The sequence below is a fragment of the Chiloscyllium punctatum genome, chromosome 12 (genome assembly GCF_047496795.1).
Source record: "Chiloscyllium punctatum isolate Juve2018m chromosome 12, sChiPun1.3, whole genome shotgun sequence".
NCBI lineage: Eukaryota > Metazoa > Chordata > Chondrichthyes > Orectolobiformes > Hemiscylliidae > Chiloscyllium > Chiloscyllium punctatum.
Genome location: NC_092750.1, coordinates 71134375 through 71155123, shown reverse-complemented (window position 1 = coordinate 71155123; position 20749 = coordinate 71134375). Strand labels below are relative to the sequence as shown.

Here is a 20749-nt window from a genome sequence, read left to right as displayed (position 1 = left end):
AGGAAACTGCTAACCTTTACCTGGACTGGCTGACATGTGACTCCAGACCCACAGCAATGTGGGGACAAAATGTAGAAATTGCTAGAAAAGCTCAGCAGGTCTGGCTGAGAAATCAGAGTTAATGTTTTCAGGTCGAGTGACTCTTCCTCAGAATGCCACCGAATCATTAATATTCTCATCCTGTGTCTGAATGAAGTAAAAATTCCCACATTACCCCGATACCTCTTGATGTCATGAGGAACTTGAAGTTTATCAATCTCTCTTTTGAACTTACTTAATACCGAAGCTCCTGCAATGGTCTGGACTAGAACATTCCAAAGATTTGTCACTCTCTGAGTGAAAACATATCTCAGCACCTCGGTCCTAAATGGCTTCCATTTCATTCTGAGACTCTTGTCACCTGTTTCTAGACTTCACAGATCGGGGACCTGCATCTACTCCATCTACTCCTTTTAGAATTTTGGAAGTAGCTATGAGATAGTCTCCCATTATTCTCAACTCTAGGGAATACAGAATAAAATCCTGTCTCCTCAGAGGACAGACCCCCTCCCCCCTCTCCCCCCCACTACATACTGTCAGTGGCAAACATATCCTTCCTGAGGCAAGGGAACTAGAATGGCAACATTACTTCACATGGACTCTCACCAGTGTCCTCTACAATTGGAACAACCCTTCTTTGCTGCGCACTTGAATTCCCTTGTAATAAACATGATGTTTGTCTCTAGCTGTCTTGCTGCGCCTGCATGCTAGCCTTGGAGATTCTCAGGGATTAAACGTTGATGTTCTGGAGTGAGAGTAAAGCTATAAGAATGATAACGTGTGTGAGTTTTTATTTGTACATTTTATGGTGGTCATGGTAGAGTTACAGTTGGTTGAATAACAGTGCGGAATCAAGCACTAAAGGTCCATTTTTTACTGACTCACATTGCAAAAGCGAGACACTGTGTATGGAATGGTAGAGGGAAGAAGCTGGAGGTCAGGAGATGAAACCTTCCAGGGTAAAGACAAGCAAAGGTCTGACCCCTTTGCAGAAGTATGGAAGGATTTGGTGGATCATGTTCAGTTGGTAACTCGAGGGAGATGGTGATGTCGTGGCATAATAGTGAAAAGATGTCGAGCCAATACTCTGGGAAGATGGGTTCATATCCCACCTTGGCACCCGGTGAAAGTCAGATTCAATTCATTGTCCTGGAACGGAAAGCCATTCTTTGTAATTATGTCCTTTCAGGAAAATAGGTCTCCTGGCAAGGATGGTACAGTGATTGGCCATGCTAAAATTGCCCCGTGGTGACCAGGGTTGGTGGACTAGCCATTAGAAATGCAGGGTTATGGGGATAGAGCTGGGTCTGGGTGGGATGCTTTTTGGAGGGTTGGTGCATATTCAATGGGCCAAACTGCCTCTTTCTGCTCCATAGGGATTCTGTGGTTGGGTTGGAAATAGTTCTGGTGAGCCAATCAGTTCCAAGATAATGAGCAATGATGGTTGGTCCACTTTTGGAACACTGCGTTCAATTCTGCTCTCGCTGCCATAGGAAAGATGTTGTTAAACTTGAAAGGGACAGAAACGATTTACAAGGATGTTGTTGGGGTTGAAGGGCTTGAACTATAGAAAGAGGCTGGAGCTATTTTACCTGGTGTGTCAGAAGTTGAGGGTGACCTTATCGGGGTTTATAAAATCAATAATGCACGAATAGGGTGAGTAGCCAAGGGCTTTACCCAAGGTGGGGGGAGTCCAAAGCTAGAGGGCATTGACTTAAGGTGAGAGGAGATAGGATTTAAAAGGAACCCAAGGGGCAACGTTTTCACACAGAGGGTGATGAGTGAATGGAACAAGCTGCCAGAGGAAGTGGTGGAGGTTGGTACAATTACAGCACTTAAAAGGCATCTAGGTGGGTATATGAATGGGAAGAATTTAGAGAGATATGGGCCAAATACTGGGAAAGGCATCTGGATTAGGTTGGGATATCTGGACAGCACGGACGGGTTGGACTGAAGGGTCTGCTTCCGATGACTTTATGACTCAGTGGGCGTTGTGACTGATAACCACATTTAATGGCCCCCCCCTCCCTCAAATGGATAAGGCCATGTTGAAAAGATAAATAGAGATCTTGCTCCCAAAGAGAAAAGTGCAGTGTCGAAACGCAATGGTGCCTCCATGGGAAATCCGCAGCAACCATACAGTAGGGCTAGCGAGTGTGAGTCTGAGCTCCACGCTGTTGGAAGGATTCCAAAACTACAGCTCAGATACACCAGCAACTACCCAGCTGGGAGGGAAGCCAGCTACAAAAGGAAGGGCTAGAGAATGAGCTGGGTGGAGATGTTTAAGGTTACAAGCGGTCAAACAGAGATGATTGAAGCAGACAGTTCTTTGAGGTGTCCAGAACAAGGTATAATATTAAAGATAAGAGACGTATGATGGACAGAGGGAAACGTTTATAACACAGAAGGTTCTCAGATTATGGAACACAGAACCCATTCAACAGAGAAGGTGAGGACTAATGGATAAGAGATAAGGAGGGACAAGGAAAGTCCAGCCTCAAGTAGAGTCATAGAGTCATACGGCACGGAAACAGACCCTTCAATCCAACCAGTCCATGCTGGCCATAATCCCAAACTGAACTAGTCCCACCTGCCTGCACCTGGCTCAGTTCCCTCCAAACCTCTCTTATTCACGAACCTATCCAAATGTCTTTTAAACATTGTAACTGTACTTACATCGTCTGGAAGCTCATTTCACACTTGAACTACTCTCTGTATAAAAATGTTGCCCCCATGTCCTTTCTAAATCTTTCTCCTTTCATCTTAAAAATATGTCCCCCAGTCTTGAAATCCCCCATCCTAGGGGAAAGACATCTGCCACTCACCTTATCTATATCCCTTATGATTTTATAAATCTCGATAAAGTCACCCCTCAACCTCCTACACTCCAGTGAAAAGTGCCCCGGACTATCCAGTCTCTCCTTCTAACTTAAATCTCCAATTCCCGACAATACCCTGGTAAATCTCTTTTGCACCCTCTCCAACTTGATCATGTCCTTCCTATAACAGGGTGACCAGAACTGAACACAGGGTAAACCTTTAATGTTTTTATGCTGGAATTTCTGTGAAACTGCTTGTAATGAAGGCTGGGAAAGTTACCAGTGAGAGGCTGGGAACGATAGCAGGATACAGCCCGTTAGAGCTGAATGCACAGGGAGGAGGTAAGATTGATTAGAGCAATGTCAATGTGGACTGCTTCAGAAACAAATGAGGATGAACTAAAGGTCATTTTCCTTAGCGTGGTAGTGTGCCCGGTACATCATTGAGCAGAATTTCCTTGGGTGTGCAATTGATTAATGGTGTCTGCTGACAAATGCGTTGGAAAAGGTGAGAAGAGACATTCCTGAGAAAGGATACAGAAAAACGTTTACAAGGATGTTACTGAGACTGAAGGGTTTAAGTTATAAGGAGAGGCTGGAAACGTTGAGACTTTTTTCCCCTGGAGCATCAGAGACTGAGGGAGTGATCTTACAGAGTTTGTAAAATCACGAGGGGCATAGATGTGGTGAACAGGCAAGGTCTTTTTCCAAGGGTGAGGGAGTCCAAGATTAAGGTGAGGGGGAAAGATTTAATAGGGATCCAAGGGACAACTTTTTCACACAGAGGGTGGCGCATGCATGGAATGAGCTGCCAGAGGAGTGTTTAAAAGGCATTTGGACAGGGATGTGAATAGGAAAGGGGTTAAAGGAATATGGGCCAATGGGCCTAGTTAGATTTGGGAAACCTGGTTGGCATGGATGAGTTGGGCCGAAGGGTCTGTTTCCATGCTGTGTGACTCTATAAGATTTGAATCAATTTCCAAATGTCACTCTAATTGGATCTTTCTGCATCTTTCTCCACAGCCAACTGACTAGGATAATGCCCTTTGTTCCCAGATTGGGGGAGTTCTTGCTGCCCCCTGTCTCCTGGAAGTTGTGAGATTTTAATAGAAACAGCTCTCCCCCAAACCCCCCCTCCCCTGCACGCCCCCTGCCACTGGACATGTCCCAGCCACAGCTGCTCAGCCTCCTGCACCTTGTGCTTCAGGTGATCTTGTCCAGCTCCAATAGCTTTCCTGCTGGGAAGAAGGAGATTGCGATCGATGGGGATCTGGTGATCGGAGGCTTGTTCCCAGTCCATGAGAAAGGCAACGGTTTGGAAGACTGTGGAAGGATCAACGAGCAGCGGGGCATTGAGCGGCTTGAGGCCATGCTCTTTGCTCTGGACACGATAAACAAGGACCCCAGCATTTTGCCTGGGATCAAACTTGGGGCCCACATCCTGGACACCTGCTCCAAGGACACCTACGCATTGGAGCAGTCACTGGAGTTTGTCAGATCGTCACTGGCTAAAGTCGACGAGACCGAATACATCTGTCCAGATGGATCCTTTGCCATTCATGATGACAAGGCGTTTGCCATTGCTGGGGTCATTGGGGGCTCGTACAGTGATGTGTCCATCCAGGTAAGGGCCAGACAGAACTGGCATCTTGGCCTAATGTGGTAAATGGCGTCACCAGAGGAGACAGAAACTGGGAGGGTATTAACATTAAGGCAATATTTCAAACTTGACATTATGCTTTCGTGAACAGACTACATTGTGTACTGATATCATTGTATACTGTTATCATTGTATGATGATATCATTTTATACTGATATCATTATATACTGACATTGTTATATACTGACATATTATATACTGACATCATTGTGTACTGATATCATTGTATACCGATATCATTGTATACTGATTACATTGTATATCGATATCATTGTATATTGATATCATTGTATATCGATATCATTGTATACTGATATCATTGTATACCAATATCATTGTATATTGATATCATTGTGTACCGATATCATTGTATACTGACATCATTGTGTACCGATATCATTGTATACTGATATCATTGTATACCGATATCATTGTATATTGATATCATTGTGTACCGATATCATTGTATACTGACATCATTGGAGTCATTGAGATTTACAGCACAGAAAAAGACCCTTTGGCCTGTTGAGTCAGCACTGGTCAAAGCATCTATCTGCTCTAATCCCCTTTTTGTGCACTGGCCCCTAGCCTTGGCATCACTAGCGTATATCTAAATACTTCTTCAATATTGTGAGCGTTTTTGCCTCTCCCCTTACAAGCAGCAAGATCCAGATTCCCACTATTCTCTGGGTGAAAAAGCTTTTCCTCACGTTTCCTGTAAACCTCCTGCCTTCCCGCTGGTCACTGACCCCTCCATCAAGGGGGAAGGATTTTTTTCTTGCCTACTCTATCTGTGCCCTCCTCATTTTAAACATCTCAGTCATGTCCCCTGTCAATCTCGACTGCTCAAAGGAAAACAATCGCAGTCTGCCCCCTCTCTCTTCATAACTGAAATTCTCCAGCCCAGGCAACACCTGTAAATCTCCTCTGTCTCCTCTCCAGTGCTATCACATCCCTCCTATAATGTGGGATCCAGAACTGCACACAACACTCTAGCTGTGACCTAACCAATGATTTATACAGTTCCAGCATCACCCCCCTGCTCTTGAATTGTGTGCTTGGCTAGTGTCCCATATGCCTTGTTAACCACTTTATCCACTTCTCCTGATACCTTAAGGTACTGCTATACACGCACATCAATGTCCCCTCTGATCCTCAGTGCATCCCAGGGTCCTACTGTTCATTATGCATACCATCACTGCTCATGTAATTGTATACTCATGCAATTGTATATTTGTATCATTGTATACTTCCTACGAGGTATTTGGGAACTTCCAGGCTCTGTCTTTCTCCATGTTAGTGTCATGTGTGTCCCGATCAGGCTTTGGCACTGGCCATTGCTTCTTGGAGCCATTTAGTGAAGGCGCTGTGCAGCCTGGACTCAGCAAAAGAGGCAGGATGCAGATTTCCCAGGCATTGCCAATCTGCTCCGGAGAGTCTGACAGCTGAACACAGTCTGACTGTCTCCGCAAACATCTCCCTCAAGGACAAAGAGGCTTCATGAGAACAGGGCTAAAAACCTGCCTTGTGTTCGCATGTTTCTTTAGTGTCACAACAAGTGGTGTGTGTGTGTGTTACTGAATATGGAGGAAAGTGCAAGGAGGTGCAGGATTGACTGAATGGATAGATCAGCATTGAAGGGTTGAATGGCCTACCTACAACCCATGTTCCTACTTTCCCTGTGACCATATTTCTAACCTAAACACCAGAAATGGCTGCATATATATTTAAAGCTGCCAATTACTGTATGCAGTGTGTTAGCTGCAGGTCAGCAGGTCTGCACAGTAGGAGGTTGATGTAATGCCTAGTGGTTTTGAAGCTGGTGCTTGCTAATTAATGCTCTCACTGAAGGGTTAATTAGAGGGAAGGCGGCGAGAAGCAGTAGATGTGGCCTTGACACTTACGAAGGGGGTGGTGATGGGGGTGAAGGGTACGTTTTCTTCCAGCCTTGTCAAGCTGCATAACACGGTGCGTGAGCTCACATATGGAAACCCCCTTGCATTTCTGGTGAGATAATGAGCAGGCTTGAAATGTGCTTAAAATAACTGTTCACTCAATAGGTAACAGCTCAGTAATTCAGCCCCCCCCCCCCCACTGCAAACAGGCTCAATTTTGTTCTTGCTGAGAGAAACCCATTTGATGGTCAAAGATCTGGGCAAAAGGGCCAAATTGACCACATATCCCGTAGGTCAAAGGCTAAGGGTCTCACAGGACAGGGTTGAAGATTAAAGGTCACAGCACAGACCATTATCTCTGTAAAATTCCAAAGGCCCACAGTACAGGATTCAAATGAAAAATCCGCAGAAGCCATTAACTCCTTCAGCTCATTCCATCATCCAATTAAGTCTTGGGCTGACCTACATTTTAACCCCATCCACTCACCCTGCTTCTAAAATCCTTGGTGCTATTAGTCTCACAAAAAAATCCAGCTGCAGTTTTTAACTTTGTAATTTAAATGACAATTTTTCAGGGGAAAGAATTGTTCTCTTTTTGGGGTGAAAAGCTGTTCCCTACCAATAACCCCAAAGGGACTAATCTTAAGGTTATCTCACCTTGACCTAAACCCTCCCATGAGAGGAAATAGTTCCTCTCCACCTTCCCTATCAATGAAAGTAATCATTGTAACCTTCTCAAGGAGGTCAGCCATTAACCTTCCATACTGATGGGAATACAAGTGTAATGTTCTTATGGCCTGCCAATGGTGTTGGAAGGATTAATTAGTCAAGACGCAACTGTTTGAACACACTTTCCTTCAGTATCAGGTCCCAGAGTGGGAATTGAATCCAGAATTTTTGGCGCAGAGGCAGGGATGTACAAGTCCTCCTCTATTCTTTGAAAATCTGCTATGGCTTTGTCCGGTTAACTCAAACCACAGTCCCTCCCCTCCTCCCTCTTTCCCCCCCCACCCCACCAAAAAGGCCATTCTGTCCTTTCCAGAATTGAGCACAAAATTTGAGGTGGGATCTGACCAATGAATCATAGTGGAAGCAGCGTGGAAGCAGACCATTCGGCCATCGATTTCACACCAACCCTCTGAAAGACGTTCCACCCAAGTCCACTCCCAACCCCCACCCTGCCGCCCTATCCCTGTAACCCTGCATTTCCCATGGCTAATCCACCTAGCCTAGACATCCCTGGATACCATGGGCAATTTAGCATGGCCAATCCAACTAACCTGCACACCTTTGGATTGTGGGATAAAACAAGAGCAACTAAAGGAAAACCACACAGAAACAGCGAGAGTGTGCAAACTCTACCCAGACAGTCACCTGTGTGGGCGGCACGGTGGCACAGTGGTTAGCACTGCTGCCTCACAGCGCCAGAGACCCGGGTTCAATTCCCGACTCAGGCGACTGTCTGTGTGGAGTTTGCACATTCTCCCCGAGTCTGCGTGGGTTTCCTCCGGGTGCTCCGATTTCCTCCCACAGTCACAAAGATGTGCAGGTTAGGTGAATTGACCATGCTAAATTGCCCATAGTGTTAGGTAAAGGGGTAAATGTAGGGGAATGGGTGTGTTGCGGGTCGGTGTGGACTTGTTGGGCCGAAGGGCCTGTTTCCACACTGTAAGTAATCTAATCTAATTAAGGTTGGATTCAAACCTTGGTCCCTGGCAGTGTGAGTCAGCACTGCTAACCACTGGAGTCACTGTGTGACCATGATTTATACAATTTCAACATAATCCCTCCTCTGTCCTGCAGTCCCTTTAAGAATAGGGTCCCGTCTAACCTATTTATTACACCAGCAAATCCAGTGACCACAGCTAACTCACTCATATTGCTTTCTGTACATCCAGGTGTTTATTTTAATGAAAGGTTGAGACTTGGTACAGATCCCCGAGTCAGAAATTGCTAACTGTCGTACAGCCCCCTTATGACTGCTGTCCACTTCACCACTCACATTGCAATTTTATGCACTCCTGTTTAATTTACTGATAACCGTCCTGGGAGTCGATATAAGCACCATCTGCGAACACAATCTCCCACAATCTTTCACCTTATCTCCTCAAAAATCTCAACTAGGTTTGAGGGTCAAAGCATCCCAAACAAGAGAACTGGTTAGCCGTTTACAATGATGACCCAGACCCTGGAAGGGGGAACAAGTGGGATATCTGCTCATTTTGGAATGCATGTATGCTCCCGATCAGTGGGATCTGAGACTCTGGCCAGCAGTCAGAATGGAGAATGCTCATATTCCTCTACGTTGTCAGATTACCCCTCACTATCTGAACCATTATAATGGGAATGGAGAGCTTTGTTCTGATGTGTTGATTGTGCAACTATGTGCTTCTGTTGCTTAGTTGTTCATGTGGTGCATTGGTAGTGCCCCTATCTCTGCGCCAGGAGACCCAGGTTTAAATTTAAGAGACCCAGCTACAATGCAGCAAGTAACCTACCTCCTGACTCCCCACAGCTTGTCCACCATTGACATGCTCTCCACTTGCCTGGATGAGTGCAGATCTAACAAAACTCAAAGAAGCTCAACACCATCCAGGACAAAGCAACTCTCTTGGTTGGCACTGCATCCACAAACATCCACACCCTCCACCACCCTCAGTAGCAGCAGTGTGTACTATCTAGAAGGTGGACTGCAGAAATTCACCAAAGCTCCTTAGACAGGTCCTTCCAAACCCTTAAACACTTCCATCTGGAAGGATAAGGGCAGCAGATATATGAAAACACCATCACCTGCAAGTTCCCCTCCAAACCATCCTGACTTGGAAATATTTCACCATTGTTGCTGTGACCTGGTGTTGCTGAGTCAAAATCTTGGAATTCCCTCTCTAAGGGCATTTTAGGTCTTCCTCCAGCACATGGACTGCAGTGATTCAAGAAGGCAGCTCACCATCACTAGGGCAACTAGGGGCAGGCAATAGCCAGCAACACTCAAGTCCCACTATTGAGTAAAAAAATCCCAGCTGTCGCCATCTCTGAACAAGTTGATTAGGTGGTATTTGTAATCAATAGCCTTTGGTGTTTCGCATGTAGAGCTGTGTTTCATTATATTACTTTCGAACATTATTCAGTGATATATGAAATGATGTTCTCTGTGGAACCAGTCTTTATCTCTGTGTTTGATTGTGGAATGTAAGGGATGGTCTGGGCTGTTAGTTCTGCTGTTGCTGACCCACAGCAATTCATGGATGCTGGTATTGGGCTGTTATCTTCCTCTACAGTCTGTGCTATTTGATATGGTGACTCGAGGCAGTTTAAGCTGGACTTTAAAGCTGACAGCTTCTTTTTGTAAGGTGACCTATGTCCCAATGGTATCTTTAGGACATGTGCCTGGTTGGTGGAAGAAGGTGCGATCTTCGCTTTCTCAAGGTGTTTTTCAACTTTTTTTTTCCTGGACAGTCTATGTCTTGGTATGAAATTAAAATTAAAATTCTTGGCAACATTTTTCACCTCATTGGAAAATTGAAACCTGATTTAACAAGCTGTCCTTTCATAACAAGTCTCTATTGCACTCTTTGTTCACCCTTTTGCGTTTTTGTAGCGCCTTGCATGGCCGCAGGATATTCCCAGTGCCTTTACAGTCGATGAAACTTTTCAGAGATGTTGGTGAATGGTGCAATCATGGCAACAGTCCATGGCGCAATGATTAGGCAGCCAGAAGGGGGCAGCATCTGCCAACCTTGGTGATGCTATCCGTGCTACACAGTGGAGTCAGTCAAGTGGTTGCCCTGTTCAGGACATCAGACACCAAGTCACTGCAGTGTCATCAACTGCAAGCTTGTCTGAGTCGCAGGGTCCAGTGTTCAATCCCCTCTCGAGGGCTTGATGTAGACAAAATCATGGCTCAGTGCAGGGTTTGAGGGAGTGATGCACTGTTGGGGGAGCTGTCCTTTGGCGAAGAAGTTAAGCTGAGACCCCCATTTGCCTCTGATGTAAAGGAGCACTCAACGCTCTGTCAAAAAGAAAAGTGAATGAGTTAGTCCCAGTGCCTTGGGCATGTTTTATCCCTCAAGTAACAATGCAGAAGTGGTCATTATCACCTCCTCGGTTTGTGGGAGCTTCCTGTGAATGAATTGGCTGCTGATTTTTCGTCCACCACAATAATTACAATTGAAAATTGCCTCATTGGTTGCAATATTTTTTGAGGATTGGATTGTAAAAGATGGTCCCTACTTAGAAATCTTACCTTGAGAGACAGAATTGCTGAGGTGCATTAAAGTACATATTTCTCCCTTGCTTCCATCAGATTTTTCTCTGTCGCAGTTCTGAATCATTTTTGTTTTCCTTGCTGATCATAAATCAGGAGCATTAAAGGGATCAAAAGCAACTTTACATATTGGGTGTAGCATGGATAGCAGCACCATGCTTGGCAGATGCTGCCCCCTTCTGGCTGCTTGGTCATTGCATTGAGAGCTGTTGCCATGTTTGCACCATTTGCCTGTATTTCTGAAGAGTTTCATCGACTGTAAAGGCACTGGGAACATCCTGTGGCCATGCAGGGCGCTACAAAAATTCAAAAGGGTGAACCAGCAGTGAAAAAGTGACTGAAGGGGCAGCTTGTTAAATCAGGTATCAACTTTCCACTGAGATGGAAAAAATTGCCAAACATTTTAATTTCATACCATAGAATGTCCAGGAAATGAAAAGAGTCAGAGCTAAGTTTTCAGAAATTCCAGGAGTGTAAGCACAGCAAGAGGCTAGGTTGCCAATGAACTATTTTTAAACTGTTGGTAGAGACAAAATACATCCTAACTCACTCTTCCTCAAAACAACCCTCCCTTTTTCTTCATTGTTGAGAGATGTGGCTCTTAACCCGGACTCAGCTGGCACCCCAGCCCACATCTGGGCCCCTGGGGGTAGGTCAGGGTTGGGAGGGGGTTAGGGTTTGGAGCCTGAAGGTGGAGAACACAGCTGGTTCCCAGTAACTGTCCTCATTTTCACCCTGAACAGCATCTCCCTCACAGCTTGAGAGCTGTCCTGACCTTCCCTTACTGATCAAAGATTCCTTACAGTGTGGAAACAGGCCCTTCGGCCCAACAAGTCCACACCGACCCGCCGAAGCGCAACCCACCTAGATCCATTCCCCTACATTTACCCCTTCACCTAACACTACGGACAATTTAACGTGTCCAATTCACCTAACCCACATGTTTTTGGACTGTGGGAGGAAACTGGAGCACCCGGTGGAAACCCACACAGACACAGGGAGAACGTGCAAACTCCACACAGTCACCTGAGGCGGGAATTGAACCCAGGTCTCTGGTACTGTGAGGCAGCAGTGCTAACCACCGTGCCACCCATAAATCTAGATCTATCTAACTCACCTTGAATGCTCCCTATGACCAAGCCTCCACTGCTGTCTGCAGAGTAGAATTCCACTATCAATCTCTTGAGTGAAAATCTTTCTCCTCATCTCCAACTTGAAGGGGAGTCTGTTTTCTGGACTCCCCCCCCACCAAGGGAAACATCTTCTCATTACGTACACTGGAAGTCTGCTCAGGATCTTTGCCTCAAAAAGACCCAACATTACGTTGTCCCACATTGTATTCTGACTTGCATTAAAATTGACTGTCATTAGCACTGCTGCCTCACAGCGCCAGGAACCAGGTTCAATTCCAGCCTCGGGTGACTGTGTGGAAGTTGCACACTCTCCCCGTGTCTGCATGGGTTTCCTCTGGATGCTCTGGTTTCCTCCCACAATCCAATGGTATGAAGGTAAGGTGGATTGGCCATGTCAAATTTCTCGAAGTGTCTGGGGCTGTACAGGTTAGATGGATTAGCCAAGGGAAATACAGGGTTACTGGGATAGGGGCTGGGTGGAATGCTCTTTGGAGAGTTAATATGGACTCGATAGGCTAAAGATAGGGATTCCGTGATTGGACTCCAGAAAAAACCCATTCACCACTCAGTGGCTGCCTATGTTTCCAGTTAGTTTTAGTCAATACTTTCCTCATATCCATGCAGTTACTTTATGTTGAGAATATCCACACTGTTCCTTCTCAAACTGAATGTTAAAATCTAGCATCTTATTGCCAGTGTTGCCTACAGGCTCTTTTACTATGATGTTAATTAATCCTGTCTCATTGCCAATGACCAGAGTTTAAACAGCCTAGACCATAAGACCATAAGACATAGGAGTGAAAGTAAGGCCATTCGGCCCATCGAATCCACTCTGCCATTCAATCATGGCTGCTGGGCATTTCAACTCCACTTACCCGCATTCTCCCCATAGCCCTTGATTCCTCGAGACAACAAGAATCTATCAATCTCTGCCTTGAAGACATTTAGCGTCCCGGCCTCCACTGCACTCTGCGGCAATGAATTCCACAGGCCCACCACTCTCTGGCTGAAGAAATGTCTCCACATTTCTGTTCTGAATTGATCCCCTCTAATTTTAAGGCTGTGCCCACGGGTCCTAGTCTCCTCACCTAACGGAAACAATTTCCTAGCGTCCACCCTTTCCAAGCCATGTATTATCTTGTATGTCTCTATTAAGTCTCCCCTTAATCTTCTAAACTCCAATGAAGACAATCCCAGGATCCTCAGCCGTTCCTCATATGTTAGACCTACCATTCCAGGGATCATCCGTGTGAATCTCCGCTGGACACGTTCCAGTGCCAGTATGTCCTTCCTGGGGTGTGGGGACCAAAACTGGACACAGTACTCCAAATGGGGCCTAACCAGAGCTTTCCTGTTTGGCATGACAAAGTACTACTGTGAGAAAGTTTGATCTCTTTAACCCTCTCTGAACTCATCTTTATAGCTGTCAAAGCTAGCCAATAGTTCTGGTCACCACACTACCAGAAGATTGTGGCCGCATTGGAGAGGGTACAGAAAAGGTTTACCAGGACGTTGCCTGGTATGGGCGATTTTAGCTATGAAGAAAGGTTTGGATAGGCTGGGTTTGTTTTCACTGGAATGCAGGAAGTTGAGGGGCATCCTGATCAAAGTTTACAAGATTCTGACTGGTGTGGATAGAGTGGAAAGTATGAGGCTTTTTCCCAGGGTGGACGGGCCAATTACAAGAGGACACAAGTTCGAGATGCAAGGGAGGAAGCTTAAAAGAGATCTGTGAGGCAGGTTTTTCCCACAAAGGGTGGTGAGTGCCTGGAGCACACTGCCAGAGGAGGGGGTGGAAACAGACACAATAGCAGCATTCAAGAAGCAACTGGACGAATACATGAATAGGAAGGGAATAGAGGGATACAGATCCTGTAAGTGAGGACAGTTTTAGTATGGAAGGGCAAAATGTATTGACTCAGATGAGACAGAATTTGTAAGCTGCATCTCAGAAGGTTCCTTGAAACGTTCTGTAGATAGTCCAACTGGGGTACCGGCCGTACCATACCTTGCAGTGGGGATAGAACCTGGCCAGCTGATTGAAGTTTCACTGAGGAAGCATTTTGGGAAGAGTGATCATAATTCTGTAAGTTTTACGATCAGCATGGATAAGAATAAGGCAGGTCTTTGCATGAAAAGTCTAAATTGTGGGAAGTCTAATTAGCATGGGATTAGGCAGAAACTGAAAATAAATTACATTGGAGGTGGCTGTTTGAGGGTAAATCCACATCTGACATGTGGGAGTCTTTTAAAAACAGGTTGATTCAGAGGTCAGGACCAGCACGTTCATGTGAGGATGGCAGATAGGATTGAAAGATTTGGGAATCCTGGATGACAAGAGATATTGAAAGTTAGAAAGAAGCACATGAAAGGTTTAAGAAACTGAATTCAGACTCAGGCCTTGAAGAACATGAAGAAAGCAGGAAAGAGCTTTAACCAGGAGTTAAGGGAGGGCTAAAAGGGGCCATGGAATGTCCTTTGCAAGTAGGATCAAGGAGAATCCCATGGCATTTTATATTCACATTAGGAGCAAGGGGTAACTGGGGAAAGGATAGGTCCACTCAAGGACAAAGGAGGGAATTTATGCATGGAGCCAGAGGACATGGATGAGGTCCTTAATGAATACTTTGTATTGGTATTCACCAGTGAGAAGGTAATGGCTACAGAGAAAAGGTTAGGGAGGGGTATGTTCATATTCTGGGGCATGTCAATATTAAGAAGGCCGTACACCAACTGGAAAGTTGGGAAGAGAAATGACAGATGATAATCTGGACAAGTATGAGGTGATGCATTTTGGGAGGTCAAATGTGAGAGGAAAGTACACAGTAAATGGCCAGACCCTTAGGAGGACTGACATACAGAAGGATCTGGGGGTTCAAGTTCACAGCTCCCTGAAAGTGGCAACAAAAGTGGATAAGGTGGCAAATAAGTATATATCCCAGGGCATTGAGAATAAAAATTGGTCAGCCATGTTGCAACTGTATAACACTTCGGAGTATTGTGTGCAGTTCTGGTCACCATACTACAGGAAGGAAATGGAGGGGGTGAAAAAGAGATTTACCAGGATGTTACTTGGATTGGAGTGTATTAGTTGTAAGGAGAGGTTGGGCAAGCTTGGATTGTTTTCGCTAGAGCATCAGAGGCTGAGGGGTAGAAGTCCATAAGATTATGGGAGGCGTGGATAGGGTGGATAGTCAGATACTCTTTTTTCCCAGGTTGGAAATATCAAATACTATGGGGCATAGGTTTAAGGTGAGAGGGGGAAAATCTAAAGGAGATTCGCAGGGTAACCTTTTTTACACAGAGGGTGGTAGGTGACTGAAACATTCTTCCAGAGGCGGTAGAAGCAGGTACAATAACAATGTTTAAGAGACATTTAGACAGATACATGGATAGGCAGGAATAGAATGCTACAGACCATATACAGGCAGATGGGATTAGTTTAGAATATATCAGAATCGACACAGATATTTCTGAGCTGCACTATTCTATGTTCTTTGCCACTGTATAGGAAGCACGAAATTATTGCAGGATCTTCTTTCAAGGTTCTTTTTCTTCTGAAATACTCTGTCTTACAGTGTGTTATTGTTCAGGGGCTTATAAACTAGTGAACACAAGTGACTTCCTCCCTGTGCTATTTCTTGTCTCAATCAAACTCATTCTGGATGCTGATTTTCTGAAAGCAAGGTCGTTACTCACCACTGATCTGTTATCCTTAACTAACACAGCTACCCCATGACCTTTCCTACCTTCGTGCCTTCCAAACTGTCAGGAACCCTTGAATATTTAGGTTCTTTCCTTGGTCACCTTGCAACGAACTCTCTGCAATGGCGTGTTCATTCTTATTTACAATTACATTTGTTCATGGGGCGGGGGCATTGCTGGGTGGGCCATCAATTATTGCCCTGGAGACGGTAGTGAGTTAGTTGGCTTCTTGAAGTGCTGCAGTGCCTCAGGGTGCACGGATCCCCACAGTGCCGACACGGAGAGACTGTCAGGTTTTGACCCAGCGACAGTGCAGGAATAATGACATTTTTTTCCAATTCAGGTTGGGGAGTGGCTTGGAGGGGAAGTTGCAGCTGCTGGTGTTCCCATTATATTTGCTGTCCTTGATGGAAGTGGTTGTGGGTTAGGAAGGAGTTATTTGCAGTGCAGGGTGTGGGTGATAGACATTGTTGTTACTGAGCTTCAGGGGTGGAGAGAGTGAATGTTTAAAGTGGTGGGGGGGGGGGGGGGGGTGGGATGGGGCACCGAGCAAGGGGGTTGCTTTTACCAGGATGGCTTCAATTATCTTGAATGCAATTGAAGCTTCCCCCATTGAGGCGGTTGAAGGGGGGGGGGGGGGGTGGAATTCCATCACATTCCTGACTCGTAGATGGTGGATGGGCTTTACAGAGTCAGGAAGTGAGTTATTCACCACAATATTCCCAGCCCCGACCCGCTCTGGTAACCACTGAGTTTAGGTGGTGCATCTAGTTGAGTTTCTGGTCAATGGTAACCCCCCAGGATGTTGGTGGTGGGGGCTTCAGTGATGGTAACATCATTGAATGTCAAGAGGCAGTGGTTAGATTTTCTTTTATTGGGGATGGTCATTGCCTGGCATCTGTATGGCACAAATGTTAATTGTTCCCAATCAATTTGAGCCTATGTTTTGTCCTGGTCTTGCTGCACTTGTTGTTTCAATATCTGAGGAGTTGGGAAGAGCACAGAACACTACAAAATCATCAGTGAGCCCCCGCCCCCCCCACTACAGCTTTCCTCTGGATTCTCATTGGCTCCAATGTTGCCAGAGCTCAGTGGTTTATGCTGAGTTAATTGTGGGTGTCACTGGCTGAGTCAGCATGTATTGCCCAGTTCGAATTGCCCAGAGGACAGTTCAGAGTTAACTATATTGCTGTGGGGCTGGAGTAACATCACGGAAGTTCAGCTGTGTTGTCTATGTTTGGATGAAGGTAATGAGTGGTTCTGGTGGAACTCAAACCGAGTGTCAATGTGCAGGTTATTACTGCATCAGTGTAACTTCACAGCATTGTCCAACTTTGCTGATGATTAAGAGTATCAGAGAATTGTTATCAGAAAGAGGCCATTCAGTCTATCTTGCCTGTACTGGCTCATCAAATGAGTAAGATGACTTCGGGCCAATCTCCTGCCTTTACCCCAATACCCTTGCACATTGTTTCTATTTAAATAATAATCCAATGCCCTCTCAAGAGAACACAATGGCTCAGTGGTTAGCACTGCTGCCTCAGAGTGGCAGGGACTTGGGTTTGATTCCACCCTTGGACTGTGACATGGGGAGAATGTGCAAACTCCATACAGACAGTCACCCAAGGCTGGAATCGAACCTGGATCCCTGGCGCTGTGAGGCAGCTGTGCTAACCACTTGCATTCGAAAGAATTTTGTTCATGAGAGTTCCGAATGCTTACAGTGATCCATTGGGGAAATTGAAAATGTGAGGGACTTATTGAAATGGGGAAGATTCTCTGATACGTAACTTCAGGCACTGGAGGGATGGGTTTCAAAGGATGGTATGTTGCTGATAGGATTGGTCAGCTTACTCACGCAAGACCTGTTCCCAGAGTGAGATAGCACCAGCCAACACTGGCAAAGTTCTTCACTGTCTCAGTCACTCCCATGAAGCTGTAAGGACTCATCAAGAGCTCTAGATTCGATGACCATACTCTTCATCTTTGGGTGAAGACCATCGTCCTTGTAAAGTGCTGGGAAACAATGGGAGCTTTTCTGACTGAGGTTGCTAATTTTTGCAAGTTGAGGGATGTGGGGCAATAGTGGGAAAGTGAAACCGCGTTGTCGGGCAGTTAGGATTTAAACTGAAGTTGAAAAGAGGAAGTGCTGGAGAAACTCAACGGGTCTGACAGCAGCTGAGGAGAGAGACAAACAGATGTAACATTGAGTCCGATATGACTCTTCAGTTCTCAAGATTTGAAACGTTAACTGTTAATCTCTTCACTGATGCTGCCGCGACCACTGAGTTCCTCAACATTTCCTCTTCTTATTCTACGTTTCCAGCATCCACAGTGTCTTGCATTGAATGGGGTGGCTAGCTGGCAGGCTGAGTGATACCTTTGTGCATCGGGTGGTGGGAGGGCCTGTGCCATTTACTGCAGGCCTGCTGAGGCTGGCAGCAAGAGGTGTGCCCCAGTGTGAAGGCTGGTGGCAATGCCCCACTACTTGAGCTGAGCGTGGCATGCAGGGCTGTCCCTACATCCCAGACCGTGACCGAGCTGTGAGAAAAGGCAGCAGTCAGAGCTCTGGGGTAAGTTGGGCACGGGGTGGGTCTGAGAGAGTCTTGGGGACATAGACCTTGATAACAGAAGCGACCAGGAGAGCGAGATTTCTGTTCTGAGAAGCAAGCTTTCGGAGTCTGGTTGGTACAGATAGAGTCATACAGCATGGAAACAGACCCTTCAGTCCAACACGTCCATACCTGCCAAGCTTCCCAAACTGAACAAGTCCTATTTGCCTGCATTTGGCCCACTATCCCTCCACACCTTTCCACTAGGTGTACCTGTCCAAACGTCTTTTACATGTTGTCGCTGTACCTGCACCCACCACTTCCTTTGGCAGTTCATTCCACAATCCTCTTCATGGAGATGTTGCCCCGTGGCCCCTTTTAGATCTTTCTCCCCTCACCTTGAAACCATGTCCCCACCGTTTTGGACTCCCCAGTCCAAGAGGAGATACCTTGGCTATTCACCTGATCCATTTTCCTCATGATTTTATAAACCTCTGTAAAGTTACCCCTCAACCTCCTGGGCTCTAGTGAAAAATGTCCCAGCATTTCCAGCCTCTCCTTTATAACTCAAACCCTCGAGTCCTGGAAACGCCTCAGTAGATATTTTCCAAACCCCCTCCAGTTTAGTAGTATTGTTCCTGTATGTTCGGGGAATTTTTGTCCAGCCTGTTGGGTTGCCAAACAGCTGGCATCACTGGTTCAGGGATTTGGTTGAATGGCGAGGTACACTGACTCTCTTCTTTCCATATTGTGCCAGGTTGCCAACCTGCTGCGCTTGTTCCAGATCCCCCAGATCAGCTATGCCTCCACCAGCGCCAAACTGAGCGACAAGTCCCGCTACGATTACTTTGCGCGGACTGTGCCTCCCGATTTCTACCAAGCGAAGGCCATGTCGGACATCCTCCGCTTTTTCAACTGGACGTACGTGTCCACGGTGGCATCTGAGGGCGACTACGGCGAGACGGGCATCGAGGTGTTTGAGCAGGAGGCCCGTGCCAGGAACATCTGCATCGCCACCTCGGAGAAGGTGGGCCGCTCCATGGACCAGAAGAGCTACGACGGCGTCATCAAGGCCCTGGCGCAGAAGCCCAGCGCCCGCGTGGTGGTGCTCTTCACCAAGAGCGAAGACGCGCGGGAGCTGCTGGCTGCCGCCCACCGGCTCAACCTCACCTTCACCTGGGTGGCCAGCGACGGCTGGGGTGCCCTGGAGAACGTGGTGCGGGGTAATGAGCAGGCGGCGCGGGGGGCCATCACCATCGAGCTGGCCGCTCGCCCCATCGCCGAGTTCGCCGCGTACTTCGTCAACCTCCACCCAACCAACAACCACAGGAACGCCTGGTTCCGGGAGTTCTGGCAGCAGAGGTTCAATTGCAGCTTCCGCCAGCGGGAATGCACCAGCAACACTCTCAGGAAGGAGAACTACCAGCCAGAGTCCAAGATCATGTTCGTACTCAATGCCGTCTACGCCATGGCCCATGCCCTCCACAACATGCAGCAGGCACTCTGCCCCAACACCACCAGGCTCTGCGACAACATGAGGCCCCTGAATGGCAAGAGGTTTTACAAGGATTACATCATAAAGGTTCACTTTGACGGTAAATGCGCTCTTCCTTTGTACTTCGCCCCATTCCAGGGAAAGAGACCCTCACATCATAGCACGTGTCACGACCTCAAAACCTGCCAATGAGCGTGGCAGAAGGGTTGCAGCCAATTTGCCCGTAGCAAGGTCCCATGAGCAGCCCGGTGATAAATGATGAGCCAGTCCATGGTAGTGCTGTTCTCAGGATCGATATTGATCTGGACGGTCCCTCACCCTTCTTCAAGGTAGTGTCCCAGGCACTTCCACAACTCAGTTTTCCAAAAGGCAGCACATCCATCAATGCAGCATTCTTTCAGTGCTCTGGCTGGGTGTCTTCAAGTCAAGCCTTGTTTGATTGTACCAGTCCCCATCCTGTCCTGTTGATTCTGCTTGACCAGAGCTTGAAACCGCGACTCGATCCAGACACAGCCAGACCTGCTGTGCTTTTCCAGTGCTACACTTTGCAACAGTGACTCACCAGAGCTGAGTGAGGGCTCTGGGTCAGGCTCAATCACGAGTCAGAAAGAGAGGGTTAAAATCTCAGTTATGAGAATACTAAAAAAGCCGGATCTTTGTTATGAGCTGCTATTATTACATTCTGATAAAGCATACAATGCTTAGAAGAAACAAATCTTAAAAAGATAAGCAGCAAGATTCCACGTATAAATTAAAATGCCATGACAAATCTTTATTATACAATCTTGAACAAAATGAACAAAATGAACAATAATGAAATAATTCTATTTGATCAGATAATTCAATGATTCTAAACAATATGCACCTAAATATGCAACAGAGACTCGAACATTCTACACTAACATGAGGCAAATGTGAGTTAGCAAACAGATTGTGAATGAACACAATACAGAATGTAATTTAAATACAGATTCTACATTAAATGGCAAGTCAACAGACAAGACAGTTCCCATCCAGATGTTAGGGACACAATGGGTAATCACATCTCAATAAAATTATTCTTCTTTTCAAAGGATTCCAAATCTTCATTTTTGAAGGCCTAAGTTAAGAATGCCCTCCAATCTATTGCCGACGCAGAATGCCTAAGTGATTGCTTACAAATTGGTAGTTCAACCTCTGCTCCCGG

General features: G+C 46.2%; 1 protein-coding gene across 5 annotated transcripts in view; it reads left to right on the top strand.

Annotated features, from left to right (window-relative positions):
* LOC140483919 (metabotropic glutamate receptor 3-like) overlaps positions 1–20749 on the top strand; it is a 155138-nt gene that overhangs the window by 122412 nt on the left and 11977 nt on the right. For 4 of the 5 annotated variants that reach the window (XM_072582742.1, XM_072582744.1, XM_072582745.1 and 1 more), the window contains exons 2-3: positions 3882–4482; positions 18826–19663. In XM_072582742.1, coding sequence (XP_072438843.1) covers positions 4021–4482; positions 18826–19663 — 1300 coding nt within the window. In that variant the 5' untranslated portion in view covers positions 3882–4020. The remainder of the gene's footprint in view (positions 1–3881; positions 4483–18825; positions 19664–20749) is intronic. The other variant, XM_072582747.1, reaches the window with a different exon arrangement.